The sequence below is a fragment of the Centropristis striata genome, chromosome 1 (genome assembly GCF_030273125.1).
Source record: "Centropristis striata isolate RG_2023a ecotype Rhode Island chromosome 1, C.striata_1.0, whole genome shotgun sequence".
In the NCBI taxonomy this organism is placed as follows: Eukaryota; Metazoa; Chordata; class Actinopteri; order Perciformes; family Serranidae; genus Centropristis; species Centropristis striata.
In genome coordinates this window covers 33,924,476-33,939,467 of record NC_081517.1, presented here as the reverse complement: position 1 = coordinate 33,939,467, position 14,992 = coordinate 33,924,476, and the positions used below count along the sequence as shown (strand labels likewise).

General features: G+C 37.5%; 1 protein-coding gene across 1 annotated transcript; it reads left to right on the top strand.

The window, feature by feature from the left end:
* Nucleotides 1-2,450: 2,450 nt before the first annotated feature.
* utp6 (UTP6 small subunit processome component) lies at nt 2,451-14,739 on the top strand. The gene is made up of 19 exons (XM_059339549.1): nt 2,451-2,717; nt 3,548-3,632; nt 3,728-3,769; nt 3,940-4,032; nt 4,657-4,704; nt 4,803-4,866; nt 4,950-5,068; nt 5,156-5,233; nt 5,366-5,447; nt 6,128-6,209; nt 6,312-6,490; nt 7,378-7,457; nt 7,578-7,655; nt 10,169-10,348; nt 12,666-12,746; nt 13,080-13,189; nt 13,338-13,404; nt 13,651-13,723; nt 13,969-14,739. The coding sequence occupies exons 1-19, from the start codon at nt 2,626-2,628 to the stop codon at nt 14,121-14,123; spliced, it is 1,788 nt and encodes a 595-aa protein (XP_059195532.1). The 5' UTR covers nt 2,451-2,625; the 3' UTR covers nt 14,124-14,739.
* Nucleotides 14,740-14,992: the final 253 nt, after the last annotated feature.

Here is a 14,992-nt window from a genome sequence, read left to right as displayed (position 1 = left end):
GAGATGATTTAGGCACAAAAAAACAATTTTGCCAAAAAATGACTTAGGCGATTATTTGTGACAGTGTGACGTTTTAAATAATGTGTTTTCCAGAACCATGAGCGACGTACAGTGTACTCATTCATGATCATGATACTATAAAGTTCCGTTTGAATAAGAATGTAACTGTAAAAATTACGAATATGATGTAGTAACTACCATACAGTATACCAATATTATTTTTTAAACACGTTATATAGTGATCTAAGATCAAAGTGGTATTATTACTCGAGAGTTCAGCCATCGGCTGTACATCTATCATACTGAGTTACAGCTATTTCTTTTTTCATATAAAAACACTTAACGACACATAACCAAATATAGAATATTAATGGCTTGAATGATGGCTTATTCTACAAACTGTCAAGTTTCAAGTGAATAAGCAAAGTATTTTTGTGTCCTTGTGTAAATAAGCAAAGTAGGTTCAAGTCTTATTCACATGAGATTTGACAGTTTGCAGTGTATCCCATCATGCATACCACGAATACCCTCGATTTGATTATACGTTATTAATTCAGTTAGATTATATTATACAGAATAACAGATCAATCATACATTTGCCTCGAAGGGCTTTACATACTGTACAGTGTAGGACACCCTCTGTACTTTGACCCTCGCAGCAGATAAGGAATTAAATTATTAAATTAATTATTTTTGTTTTACCCACATGGCGATATAGGCTATGACATGAGACCATCGTATCAAATACATAAATCAATAAGTCTTGGATAATTAAACCCTAGCACTTTGATCTCACTTTGTGGTATTATTATATGTCAGCATTATATAACTAGCTTCAAAATAATACTTTATGGTATTTATGGAACGTACTTGTATTTAAGCTATGAAGTAACATTCTTACTGACACTGAACTTTACAGCAACATACATGAGTATGTAGGTCTACAACATCAGTACAATATGATACATCTTGTTGGAAATTATAATATCAATATCACGATGGAAGATAATAACACAAGGTATACTCGTTTAGGAAGAGAAAGTCTTACAACTGTGATTCAGTTCAATAAAACATCTGAATTTCATTTTCTCAATTGTATAAGGCATTAACCTTATTATTTTTAGTTGTTTTGTGGAAGATCTTTTTAGACTAAGATTATTTTACAGAAAATATGTATTATTATTTATTATAGGAACATGTCTGGACATATGTTTTGACTTTATTTCAAATGTTTTCATTTTTAAAGGGCAAGTTTTACATCCATAAATGCAAACTATCTGAAATGAAACCCAATATTCACCATTCAAGTATGAAATGGTTGAATGGAACACTGAAATAACTGACAAATGAGAAAGCCTTCAAGACGACCACCATTTACAATGCCTTAAAAAAAAAATTTAAAGTTTTTTTTTTACCCATTTTCTTCTTCTTGGTCTTGTTACTAACAGGTTATTCCTTGTATTTTTTGGTATCCTTTCATGATTATTTAATAAAAGAAGTTGTGGAAAATGATACAAAACCCAAACAAAAAAGTTTCAACAATAGTGTATTTAGTTTCAATCTGACTAATATATCTGTTATTCTATGCCATTTAAAACCAGTAAACAAAGCTATTCATTAGACTGTCTGCCCGGCCATTTAAATTCGATCTTTTTTATATATATATATATATGGATCATTTAGACGTATCTGTTTCAGACCCCATAAACATAATAATACTTTTGGGTAAATATCATATTCATTGTGCAAAGTGGAGATATTCTAATCTTCCTTCTCTGGTTTTATTAATGATTTTAATTATTTTTCTTATCCCTTAAAAAGGTAAAAAGCAAATATGTCATTAAATTAAGTCTGGACTTTGCCCGTCTCCTGATGTTCTGAATTATAACTTATTTTTATTTTACTATTTTGCTGTTCCGTTTGTACTAAATGCCTGATAATAGGTGTCTTTTTGTTTCTTGAATTCCCTAATCCTTTTTTTGCACTTGTATTGTACACAATTTTCATTTGTAATATTACTATTATTATCCTTGTTGAGAGTTTATATTTTCAATTGTTCAATAAGAAAGAAAGAAAGAAAGAAAGAAAGAAAGAAAGAAAGAAAGAAAAAAAAACATTACCGGTGCTTAAAGAGAGGCAGTAAGAAGAAAAAAATTAGTCTGTCTGCCCCCAAAATCGATCGTATTTCCTTCTTTTTTTATTCACAATAACAATTTACAATATATACAGTATTTGCCAGGGGGGTACAGAAAGAAAAACACACACACAAAATCAGTCAAACATTAATTCCAAAACAATATCCAAAATAAACACAGGGTGAGAAACAGAGACAAAAAACAAAACAAAAAAACATGATGTATGATTCATCAATCAATAAACTTGATTTGTCCAAAACAAAGTCAGTTTTCAGAGCCTTCTTGCTCTTAAGTCCTTCAACAGAAGTGCGGATCGTGTTTCCTGCCGGAGCTATTAGCAAACGGAACCGGAAATGCGGCGAATCACAACTTTCACACATGTGAGGCAGAGAATCGGCCTCACTGCTTCCAGTCTTTAGTTATTTCTGTATAAAGTTGACATTAATACATTTACAGTCGAGTCTGAACCCGTAACGGTCGCGTCGACACAATGGCGGAGAACGTTCAGCAGCGGATCGAGGAGCGGATCCCTGAGCTGGAGCAGCTGGAGAGAGTGGGACTGTTCACCAGGAAAGAAGTCAAGTAAGACCACATCTCACTTACAGAAGGTGTCCAAATGGCTCCATTCAGTAAAAAAAGAAGAAGAAATTTGATCGCCAGCCACCTGGGAGATGTTTTGTTTTGTTTTGTGCGTAACTGACAGTAAACTGGAGAGGGGAAGAAACCTGACAGGAACATATAATTTGTTATCTTATTATAGTTCTCTCGTTGTCTTCATTATTGCAAAGGATATGTTAGTGGATTTAAAGACAAATTTAACCCTGAAAATAAACTTGCTGGCTGCTCAATTATGAAGTGGATTTATCACTGACGTCGGAAAAAATCATGTATTTATTTAACTTAAAAAAACACCACCACAAAAAACGTGTCTTTCTGGATTTGCTTGAACTTTAAACATAATTAAATTAAAAATAATAAATAAAATTGCACATATTATTGTACATATACATTTAAATAGACCATATCGTATATATTGTAACGTCAGTGCACCTTCACAACCTACTGAAAACTATTAAATATTGTATCAGCTGACCGCATGGCATGTTAATTCTACTCCTCAAAGAATTGTCACTAACACTTATTGATGCACTAATTATTATTGCACTATACCGTGATTGTTTGTTTTTACTCCTCCTGTAAATCGCTTTGGATTAAAACGTCTGCTAAATGACTAAATGTAAATGTATCAATCAATAAAAATAAGTTGGAGGAATTATGTTGTCTTGCTTGGCCACAACCTACAGAAAACTTCTAAATATAATTTACAGTCAGAGTCAGTAATTCAGGTACAGTAGGCAAATTCAAGTTTTGATTCTCACATTTTCATCTCTGTTTATTTTTCTCCGTTTCAGATCCATAATCAAGAGGGCAACAGCCCTGGAGTACAAGCTCAACAGGCTGGTCACAAACAAAGACGACTTCATCGCATACATTCAGGTAATGTGCTTTAAATCATCATCTTTTTTAATGAAGAAGAAAAGCTGCAAGTGGTATGTTTGAAACACTAACATAAACATTGTGTTTAATTACAGTACGAAATCAACGTTTTAGAACTGATCAAGAAGAGAAGAGCGGTAAGCTGCGTCGGCTTTATGTCATGTAAATATTCACTTCGGATAGGTTTAATTTGATAGTAGACGTTTTTTTTTCATATTCTTGTAATGAAATTAAATGGAGTGTTGAACAATGTACTTAATAATAATGAAGCTGCATCATTTGACCGTGCCTGACTTTGCTTTTGCAGCACATACATTATCAGTTCAAACGGGAGGAGATCGAGTTCCCGGTCATCCACAGAATAAACAGTGTCTTCAGAAGAGCAACAAAAAAGTGGAAGGTACTGACTACAAAGCATTAATGTTTTACTCTTCAGTGAAATCATTGCATTGATTATATATTTGACCAAATGAACTGCATTGTTATGCTTCTCTGCTTTGATTTCCACCAAACTATTCATAACTTTGAAAGTCGTTGAGTACAGTTCTTTCCTTTTCTTTTAACCCTCTGAACCCCAAACAGTCACATTTTACTCACCATGGCTTTGTTTTTCACTGCAACATATAAGTTCTGCACCATAAAATGCATGACATTTGTTTTTGCTTTTGGGGTTGTACGAAGAGTGTATAACTTGTTTTTTTTTCAAGGATCAGAGTAGTGCAAATGTTTTCATTATTTTCTTCTTTTTTAAAATACAATTTTTTAAATGACACATTTTGAGGAAATGACTATTTTTAAGTTTAGATTAGATTATTTTTTGTACTGATGACAATGTTCATCAAACATGATTTGATTAAAAAAAATGTTTTGTTTCTGGTTTTGATGAATGGTCTAATTTTGCAGATTATTTCCCCCTTTTTTAAAAAAAAAAGGAATGCAATTCAAACAATTTGAGGTAATTTTAACTGACCGAATTATTTTAAGCATAACTGCGTAAACAGTCACATGACTTCTCTCCCCACAGGATGATGTGCAGCTGTGGCTCTCACACGTTGCTTTCTGTAAGAAATGGGTATGTACTGATCTCACCTTTTCTTTTAAGTACAACTTAAAGCAAACGCTGCATTTCCCCATGCTAATAATGATCTCCTTCTGGGTTTCTCTCATCAGGCCACCAAAGGCCAGATCAGCAAGGTGTTCTCCTCCATGCTCGCAATTCACCCCGACAAACCAGGTACAGAAAACTGTGCTTTTCAAACAGTTCTAACAAACTCACAGATTACTGTAATTAAGAGTGAATTGTGTTCCCTCTTTCAGCCCTGTGGATCATGGCAGCCAAGAGTGAGCTGGAGGACAGAAACTCCTCTGAAAGTGCCAGACACCTGTTCCTGAGGGCTCTGCGCTTCCACCCCAACAGCAAGAAAGTCTACCAGGAGGTAAAAAAAAAAAAAGCAAATATGTTGTTTTTCTTAAACATAATGTATCTCTTCCGATTTCTAATTGTCTCCAACAACTTCTGTCAGTACTTCCGCATGGAGCTGCTGCACAGTGAGAAACTGAGGAAGCAGAAGGCAGAGCTGGAGAAAGCTGAGATGGACCTGGTGAGTGTGTCACAACATGAACACAAAGAGTGGAAAAAAGTCAAAACACATACACACACATATACACATACACAGAAGCTCTTACTCTATATACAGACAGTCCCTGAACACTTTGCTCTTCACTCCCTGCAGGGTGAATATGAGTTTTCTCCAGAGATCCTGAGCGGCAGACTGGCTGAGGTTGTGTACAGAGATGCTACAGGGAAAATCAAAGGTGGGCTTTGTTAAAGGTTATCTTCAAGTCAACTGATGCATCAGAGAATGCTGGCCTACTTTGTCAAATGATTTTGTTGAACTGATGTTTTCGCCTGTGGCAAAGATGTCACACATAACCCCTTGTAAAACTACAAACTGGTGTTTTTTGTGCAGATTAAACAAAAAGACAGCTTTAGAAGGTGCTGGCAGGCAGACTGGGTAAACACACAGTATATTTTCTGCCACTGTGTCACTTCATCATTCCCTCAATCAACTTAAATCCTTCATCAGTTTAAAATAAAGCATTAAAAACAACTAAGGTCTATGGGATTTGACGCCACTGACAGGCGACGAAATGAAACAAACCTTTACCTTGATTAAAATTTCAGATTTTTCATGGTGTAAACATTGTTGGAAACATTTGTTATGCAAGTGAACAATTTTTATGCAGGAGAGTTACATATTATACCTTTAAACTTTTAAATAAAGCCAGACTAGCTGTTTCCTCCGCTTCCAAACTTTATGCTAAGCTAAGTTGCCGTTTTCATGATACAGACATTAGAGTGGTATCAATCTTTTAAAATGACCCTGGGCAAAGCAAATGCACGTTTTTCACAAAATGTCCAACTATTCTTAAAACAACAGAAATTCCCACATGTGGTCACTTTACCTTTTTAGCTCTGATTTCTTTCCCAACAGAAGCGGAGTTTGTCATCTCTCTTCTGAACATAGCAGCTATCTTTGACTTCACCAAAGAACTCCAGGACTTCATCCTGCAGGAGTAAGAGCACCAGATTACCGGCCCACTGTTTTCATTCTTAAACTCAAACAGAACTTCATCACTAAGCATGTTTGTACCTTCTCCCCTCCCTTTGTATGGCAGCTTGCAGGCTAACTACACAGAAGACAGCCTGACGTGGGACTTCATGGCTAAGAGGGAGCTGGAGGCTCCGGGTGCAGGGGAGGAGCTGCAGACAGCCAAAGGCCGCGCATCGGACATCAACCGCAGAGAGGAGCGCTGCTGCCAGGTGTACGAGGAGGGCGTCAGCAGCCTCAACACCGGTTAGTGCTCATACATATAATACATATACAGCGAGGGAAGAGACAGGGTAAGGGACAAAATACTTAAGTTTTCATCTTAAAAATTAAAACCTCCACCGCTGAGGTAGAACAGTGTTTTAGGTACTTATTTTTATATTTTTAACTTCATTATTATTATTTTGGAAAGTAGATGTATTTACATCTTATGTTGTGCATTCTATGTATTTTTTAAATCTTATTTTTACTATTAATATCAAGCGGGTTTTATTTCAATCTTATTATTTTAGATTAATTATGGATTTCTAGGTATATTCTATGTCATTTAATTCCCTTATTGAAAGCACTTTGTGTTGCATTTCTGTTATGAAAGGTTTCACACGAACAAAGTTAATTATTATTAATTATTTTATTATTTTTCAACAGACAAAACTACTATTTAAGATTGAAGTTTGATTAACAGGGAATAATCAAAGTTTTACCTGAGGGACCTGTGAATTTAATAAGCGATTTAAAAAAAATCACGAAAAGCATTGACAGCAAAAATTTTAATTACAGTTGGTAATGTGCCTGTTCATAATGCACGATGCAAAGTGCCATGCATTATAGCATGTAGGATTTGGTTATTGAATATTGTGATTTCATATCTTTCAATATCTTTCCAGACAATATTTAACCATATAGATTAAATTATGCTAAATTTGGACTGTTTGGACTAAGTATTATCTTACTTTTAGAATAGTTGACTAGTCAATGTTGTTTCCATTGTTGAATTTGAAGTGAGTTTGGTTTTGCTGCAAAATCTGATCCAGGTAGCCTAAGGAGCTTAAAATCTATGTATTAATGCCCTGCTTGTCAATTTGATGCGTTTATGTAATAAACCACTGTGTAAACCACTCTGTGTGCTCTAGAGCCCATGTGGTCCTGTTATGCTGCCTTCTGCTTGGAAAGGCTGAAGCGAAAGACCAACGTCCAGGAACTGAAGGAAAAGGTAAGCGAGCTTACACAGAAAAATGTCAGTAGCTTCGATGTTTTTGGAGGTGGGTGTTTAAGAAGGTAAATCCTGACGTGTGTGTGTCTGTGTGTGTCTTTGTGTGTGTGTGTCACACAGAGGCAGGAGAGGCTGCTGGGAGTGCTGGGGCGTGCCCACAACTCCTCACTGCTGAAGGAGGATTATTATAAGAACTGGGTAAGATAATGGCTTCATTAAATGTGTAAATAGAATCATATGGGCCATTAAGCCTTCGTGGTTCAGTCTCTCTTTGTTTAAATAATGACTGTGTACAAATGCCCGTTCACACAAAGCATGTTTCCTGCGTCAGTTGAGCTTTTTTATATTACTTTTAGCTGTGGGAGGACAGTGTTTGTCGCTCTCTGTCCTTTTCCAAATGGAATCCATACGGAGTGACAATGTCACTGCACTGGACTCGAAACACACACGGTGTGATTGGCAAGAGAACAATGTTTACATTTCAAGCTGATACTTGGAAATCCATGCATAGCAGAGTGAAACCAGACGACCGTCTCCAGTGATCAAGAAACAGTTGATTAGAAAAATAGAGTGAGAAGGGGGCGTCCCGCTGGTCCGCCTTGTGGTTAGGCGCTCATACCATGCAGCTATTTTGGTTCTAAATCTAGTCAAGGACCTTGTAATGCATGCCAGCTTCACATTATCTGTTGCTCTCTATTGTTTACCATCTAATTTCAGGGATTAAAGAAGTCTATGTCTGTGTAATAAAATAACACAGAACATCTGCTGCCAAAATCGCATGTCGCAAAATCTCTGTTGGGTAAACAAGTTGTTTGTGAGTTGATGTGACTGTTATTTACAAGTCCTATTTAACGTTCAACTTTAACTCCCTGTTAACGCTTAACCCCCCCAAAACTCCTGCTACAGTGGCGTAATGAGCTCTGCCGACATTTCACCCTAGGACATTCATACTGACTCTGCAATGGCGTAAATTAGTGTCCATTTTTATTGCAGTCCGGCATTACTGAACAAAACGGGAGGAGCCAGCAGTGCAGTGTACAATAAGTTGCGGCAGCAGCGATTGCATTCAAAACAATAATGACAGAAGAACTGCCTTTTGTGCTGTTTCCCACTGCAGAGATTCTACAACCTCAAGCAGTTATTCTGCAATTTACTGAACATTCGATTACTGTCGGAGGTGTGAGAGGCGTGTTTCTGATGACGCCGTTCACTCCCTTTCTTATTACTCATAAATAACGTATGTCACATATTTTCCATCTTGCCAGCTTCCCTGCTGCACATTGATCCTGCCTCAAACTGTCTCACCAATTTAACCCTTTTGAAGGCAGTACAGAGGCAGGATCACTTGGTCCCCCCATTAAGCCTCTGGCGTGTTGAGATTGCAGGCGAACTGTAACAGAGATGTGAATATCGCGACTTGAAATGGAAGTCCGAAAAGGGGTTATTATCTCTATAAACAGATTCTGCACATGAATTAGGGTTGCACATCTCTCTGTGATAAATGATTCATTTTGCAACTAGATACACAGGTTACGTTTTGATACAAAAACGATATACTTTTATTATAGACCGGTACAAATCGATACAGTGCAAGAATGGTACGATTCAATTTGATTCTAAGGTTAATATTTGTTGTAGATATTTTATAGTGTGTCCCTCACAAGTTTTATATTTTATTTATTTTCTGATTCGCCATGGAAAATCAAAATCTGTTTAATTGTGGATCCAAATAACAAAAAGACCACAAACATATTTCTACATTTATAATATTGTAAAGAAAAATTGTTCTGGAAGCATTTTTTCCTTTCATTATCTGTTATTTCCCCCATTCAGATTTATTATAGATACTATTAAAGTAAAAAAAACAAACAGTAGAGAGTCTGTCCGTTTGTCATCTAACCTAATAAAACATTGGCCGGTGTTCAGCGGACACAATCATGTTTTGGGATATGAAATAATGAATTCATCACCAGGATAGTCTATATACAGACGCAAATAATAATAAAAAAGTAATATAATATAAAGGCATTCCTTTTATTTATGTGCAGCTGTTTGTTAAACAGAGAAAACACTTTATTATTATCAGTGCATGTCTACAGCTGTTAAAGCCAACTGAGAGCTGATCCAGCTGAGATCTGCTGCCGCCATCATTAGAAACGGACGTCGCTTCGTGTGATGCCTTGGAGGAAATAAAGGACTTCTCATGTATCTTAAAACGCTTCGCAAGTGAACGGCGCAGTGAGGGAAGCGGGGATGCAAAATAAGAGACTTGTGAGAGACCGGAGAACCGTTTCACAAGCAGCTTCAGCTCTTCAATTTTTTTAAAGACGCTGACGCAAACTGAGTGTGTGAAGTCGCCAACCGATTCCAAGTCTCACAATACCCGATCCATGACTCTACAACCGATTAATCTAGGAATTAATGGCTGATTTGTATTGATTGAGGAGACTGCTACCGACGCAACCGTACCTCTCACTTGTTAAACTGAATATCCGGTCGCACCGGTTTATTGTTCACAACCCTAGTCATCATGCAATCTGTCCATGTGTATCCATCAGCTATCGTCTGACAAGGATTTAACTTTTTAGTAGCTTTTTTTAGTTATCTGCAGAGAAACAAGCTGGTTTTGGCTCGTATCTCTGCCGACTACACTGAAACGGCAGAAAAAAATATTGTCTTGATTTAACTTTCTCTTTGATTTTCAAATAAAGTTGCAGACCCTGCTCTCATCTGGAAATGCTGAGGGAGCGGCTCGCGTTGCCATGGCAGCTACACAGCGCTACAGCCAATCAGTGTCAGTGTGGAGCCTGAGTCTGCGGACCCTTATGCAGCTGGGAATCGGAGACGTGAGCAAGCTATTCCAGGAGGCTCTCACGCACATCAATCCAAAGGTAGACAGAAAACACACATCCTCCACTATCTAACTACCCTCATTGACAGAACACATCTCCTAGTCCCTAGGCAAGTTTATTTGTATAGCACAATTCAACACAAGGTAATTCAAAGTGCTTTACATAAACATTAAAAACAGCAAGAAACAATTGAAAACAGTAATCACAGTCAATTAAAACAGGGAAATATAAATAAAAATATAAATAGGATAAAATAAGATACAGCAGGATAAGAAAAGAGATAAGATAATAACAAGCACAAGTCAAACATTGTGTAGTCAAAAAAGTCCCTACACTGTTACAACTAGATGCCTAACCTGGACCTTTATGTAACCTTTAAACCAAGTCTTAACCCTCAAACAAGCCTTTGAAGAAGTTCGGACTGGTTAAAATGTCCTGATTATGCAAAATGTCCTTACTCGGTTGGTAAATTAAGTGTTCCGGTCCTCACTATGTAGGAAGTACAAGAACACACTCAAACACACATACTAGCCATTATAAGTGCTGTATAAGTGGGGCATCTCTTTGGCCCAATTACTCTCTATTTCATTATGTTAAAGTTCCCTAAAGTGGGTCCCTCCGCCTCCTTCTGTATGTATAAAAAAAAATTAATTCAAGCCTTCAGGCACTTACACAACCATCGGTCACAAATGCAACATTAGAACTCAGAGCCTAACAGTTTGTTTAATTATTTAGTATTTGAGGTCAGAATTACATGGTTTCTTAATTTAATCTGACAGGTAAATGTGCTGGGTCACTGTTTAACCCCTCATTAAGATAAATATGAGGATTTTTGTCAAGTATAGCTTTCTGAACTTCTATTAAAACTAAAATGCTAAACAGTAAGCCACACATGTCTTTCCTAAACTTTGTGTTAAGTCCTGACAAACCTTCATATTGTTGCACAGTGTATCACAGTGATATAAAATGCTGTCTGTGATCACACATGCTTTGACTCAGCCACAGGCCTTTACAGTAATGAGCAGAATAGCTGGTTATTGTTGTGGTGGGACTTTCACAAGACTGTGGCCCTGAGAAGTAGCTGTGTGAGGAGGATTACTACACGCAGCTTATTAGAGAAGTCTTTTCTCTCAAGATAAACACTCTCCTTAAGTGTTGGGAAATGGTGTAAACCCCTCTGGGTATGTCGAGCAATAAAACGTTTCTTGGTATAAGTGGAGATACATTTTTTTTTTCATTTATCCTTTATTTAATGAAGAAAATGTGCCCAGCTTATTATTATGCACGATTCTAAAGGCATATTGAGGTGTTGGGGAAACTAGCTGAGAACAGAGCAAGTTGATTTGTAACTCAGATGATGCACTACGATAGTGACTCACTACTTAATTTTAAAATGTCTGCATATATTATGAAGCATGGGTCTGATTTAAGCTTGGTCTGGTTGGGTGTTTGCTTTATGGGCAAAGTCACACATGCAGGAAATTAACGTTGGTTCACTTCCATTAAAAACAAAACAGTGAAAAAACAAATAAAACATTTTTAATCTTTGCAATAAGTAGTTATATAAGTATTCTATTCTATAGAATGAAAGCCTGAGAGGTTAGTGTGTCTTTACAAGTGTGCCTACTCTTTACTGAACACCTTCACTCTTGATCTACACTGATGACTACGACAAGTATCGCACTGACCGCTCTTGCGACCTATAAAGCACTTGTGTTCTAATGGACTCGAACTTAACCCACGGAACTTACTCTTGCTATGTTTCTTGACTTCGTCCTTGCTTGAGTTATATTACTCTCATTTGTACATCGCTTTGGATAAAATCGTCTGCTAAATGACTTTTTAGAATTGTAGAATCACAAGAAACCCTTGAAAGGGCTGTTTTTCAAAATAAAAGCCATACAAAGTAACTATCTTGATAGGAAGTTGAGGATGTGGCTTTTTTTAAATAAAAGCTTTATAGATTTGGATAACTGTATCATTAACTAGGCAAAACATCGCCTGGAGTTCAACTGGAATGAATATAGAGTTACAGCCTCAACCAATAGCAAAGCAGTGTGTGTGGCTGTTGTTTTCCTGGTGCAGCCCGTCTACCTTTCATCCTCATCCACTACAACACCAGAGCATTTCTCTGCTCTTCAGTTTACATTCCCTCGTCTCATAAACAATAATCACAACATCCTGCACTTTCAGTACTGATATCAACCGGGCAGGCGATGGCCACTCGTTCCTATCGAGCAAGTACGACACTGAAAACACTAACTCAGTGCTACAGGAAGCAAATGGACCTTCCACAGAGCAACATACAGATTAGAAGCCAACTGATAGCTAAACCCTCTCTGTCCTGTCCTAACAGGAGAGTCTACCACTCTGGCAGCTGCAGGTCCAGTGGAGCGTTGCCAACCAGAGTCCTGAAGAGACAGAAGCCATCTTCAAGGTAGTCCACCTGAATCAGTTTGAAACGACTGCACAATGCACCGTCACTGCAATCCCAAATCTCTTGTGCATTTACAGTGATGAGCTGCAGCTTGTAAACATTTATCACATTATGATATGCCTATGTGTCGTAGGTTGATAGAAGTATGCAGGAGTCATGTAACTTTTTTTGGTCAGTGATTAAAAAGTATACGGATGAGCTGAAGTGAGCCAAAGCTCTTGATAAAACTCGCAGGCCAACATTTAAGGATGAAACGGAAAAGATGAATAGCTCCTTTTGCGTCTGCACAGTGTTTTGCCCTTGCAGACGGCTTGTTCTCATGTTTGTTCCCAGAGAGGTCTGATGTCTGCAGTAGCGGCTGTTGCCATGGAGATGAAAGAAAGCTACCTTGATTGGTCGTTCTCCACCGGAGGCTACAAGAAAGCTAGGAGGACCTTCACAAGGTAAAAACTAATCAATTTAAAAGTAAATGACACAAAAGCAAAATTAATCAGTGCCAAAACAATGGAGCTTAAATGCAAAATAAGCTCCTGAAAAGTGTTTCTAGTGACGTAGCTGTCATTTAAAAGCTTTTCTTTTCTTCTTTTCCAGCTTACAGGAGAACCGTCCCTTGTCCAAGGCCTTTTTCACCAGAATGATTGAGATCGAGAAGGAACAAGTACGTAATGCTCTTTTGTAAACCGCACTTTAATGTTCAGGTTTTAAATGAAGGAAAAATAATATTGACAATGATTTTAACTCTGAACTGGAGTTTGATTGGCACATTGTTACAGCTGTTTCAGACTTTAACTCTGCCAAAAACAGAAGTAATTGTGGGGACAGACGGTGGACTCTGATGTTATTTGTATTAGCGATAAGCCGAGACAATCCTGAGCTGTGATAACAAGGATGTTTGTTCTTCCAGGAGACCCCGAAGATGAACAATCTGAGAGACTACTATGAGAGAGCCCTGCAGGAGTTCGGCACCTCGGATGACGGTGAGCAGAGTTGAAATGCCTTCAAGGATATTAAAGTATCATGTTTCTATCTAACAAAACGGCCACAACAGAAAATGTCTATGCTAAACAACGTTAGTAGTTATCTTACTAAATATAGCGGAGATCTATTTTGAAATTGAGATAGAAAGCTATAAATTGGGATATGGGAAACTTTAGAATCCCTGTTGAGCATGATATTATGTAAACGTCCTCATCATCAAATGTTTTTTCGATCTATTTCCAAGATCTGTGGCTGAAGTACATCCAGGAGGAGCTGGGGCCCCTCGGACAGCCAGAGAACTGCGGCAAGATCCACTGGAGAGCCATGAAGTTCCTGGAGGGGGACAGCGTGGAGAGGTTCACTTCCAAGCACACTCTGATTCAGACCGGACACTTATGAGTCGCCCGAACGGCCAAAATGGCGTAGACTGAGGCCGTGAAGTTCAGAAAGCAAAATCCAGCGTTCATCAACTGTGTGGATGTTTATCAGCTGAAGTAGCGGCACACGTTTCAGGTGTTCCTCTTGATCCTGTGGCCATTTATTGTTTCTGTTGGCTTAAACTGGAAAGCCAGTTTTGCAGTTTCTGAAGTTTTATGTCCATCAGGAAAAGGCCTGTCCATTCCTCTTCAAAGGTTCCAGCTGTATTGAGGAGAAATGTTCTCGATTGATCTTTGCAGCTTTAAGTGGTTATATTTTATTGACAGCTGTAAGTCACAGCTTTCCTTTTTCATTCACAGCAGTGTGAGCTACATTTGATACCAGACTGTAACATATAGTATTGTAAGGATGTCCACTTTCTTTTAATTCCATGTTTATTTGGCATTTTGAGAGAACAAACTTTGATGCTGTTACAATGATATTAAAAACAGTATCTCATTCTGTTGTAGTCCCTCTGAGACAGTGATGTACACAGATTAACACACGTTTTTTTTTTCTAAACTCTGCACACAGAGCAATAGTTTTCAGTGACCCACCACTTCTTTAAACAGTTCTCTTGGCAGGTTAGTCAAGTTAATTAACAGATAAAACATCCTGTATCCTCTAAAATTCTCATTGCACACATTGATCCAGTGTTTGCAGTCAGTACTTAGAATCATCTTGATTTACACCTTTCGTGGAACAAAAAAAAATACAAAACTAAAACCATAAATATTAAGCAGCACTACTATGGGATGATTGCACATTTATGAATTGTTTTAAGGGCCAGCCAAAAACCTGTCCATAAACATCTAAATATATTTACAATCAGTTTTAAGGACACTTATGTG

What these genes read in the sequence shown, in the direction of transcription:
- utp6 (XM_059339549.1), top strand. Translation starts at nt 2,626, where the DNA reads ATGGCGGAGAACGTTCAGCAGCGGATCGAGGAGCGGATCCCTGAGCTG. An exon ending in TGCTACAGGGAAAATCAAAG is followed by an intron (nt 5,448 to 6,127) that starts GTGGGCTTTGTT and finishes CTTTCCCAACAG; the next exon opens with AAGCGGAGTTTGTCATCTCT. An exon ending in TTGAGATCGAGAAGGAACAA is followed by an intron (nt 13,405 to 13,650) that starts GTACGTAATGCT and finishes TTGTTCTTCCAG; the next exon opens with GAGACCCCGAAGATGAACAA.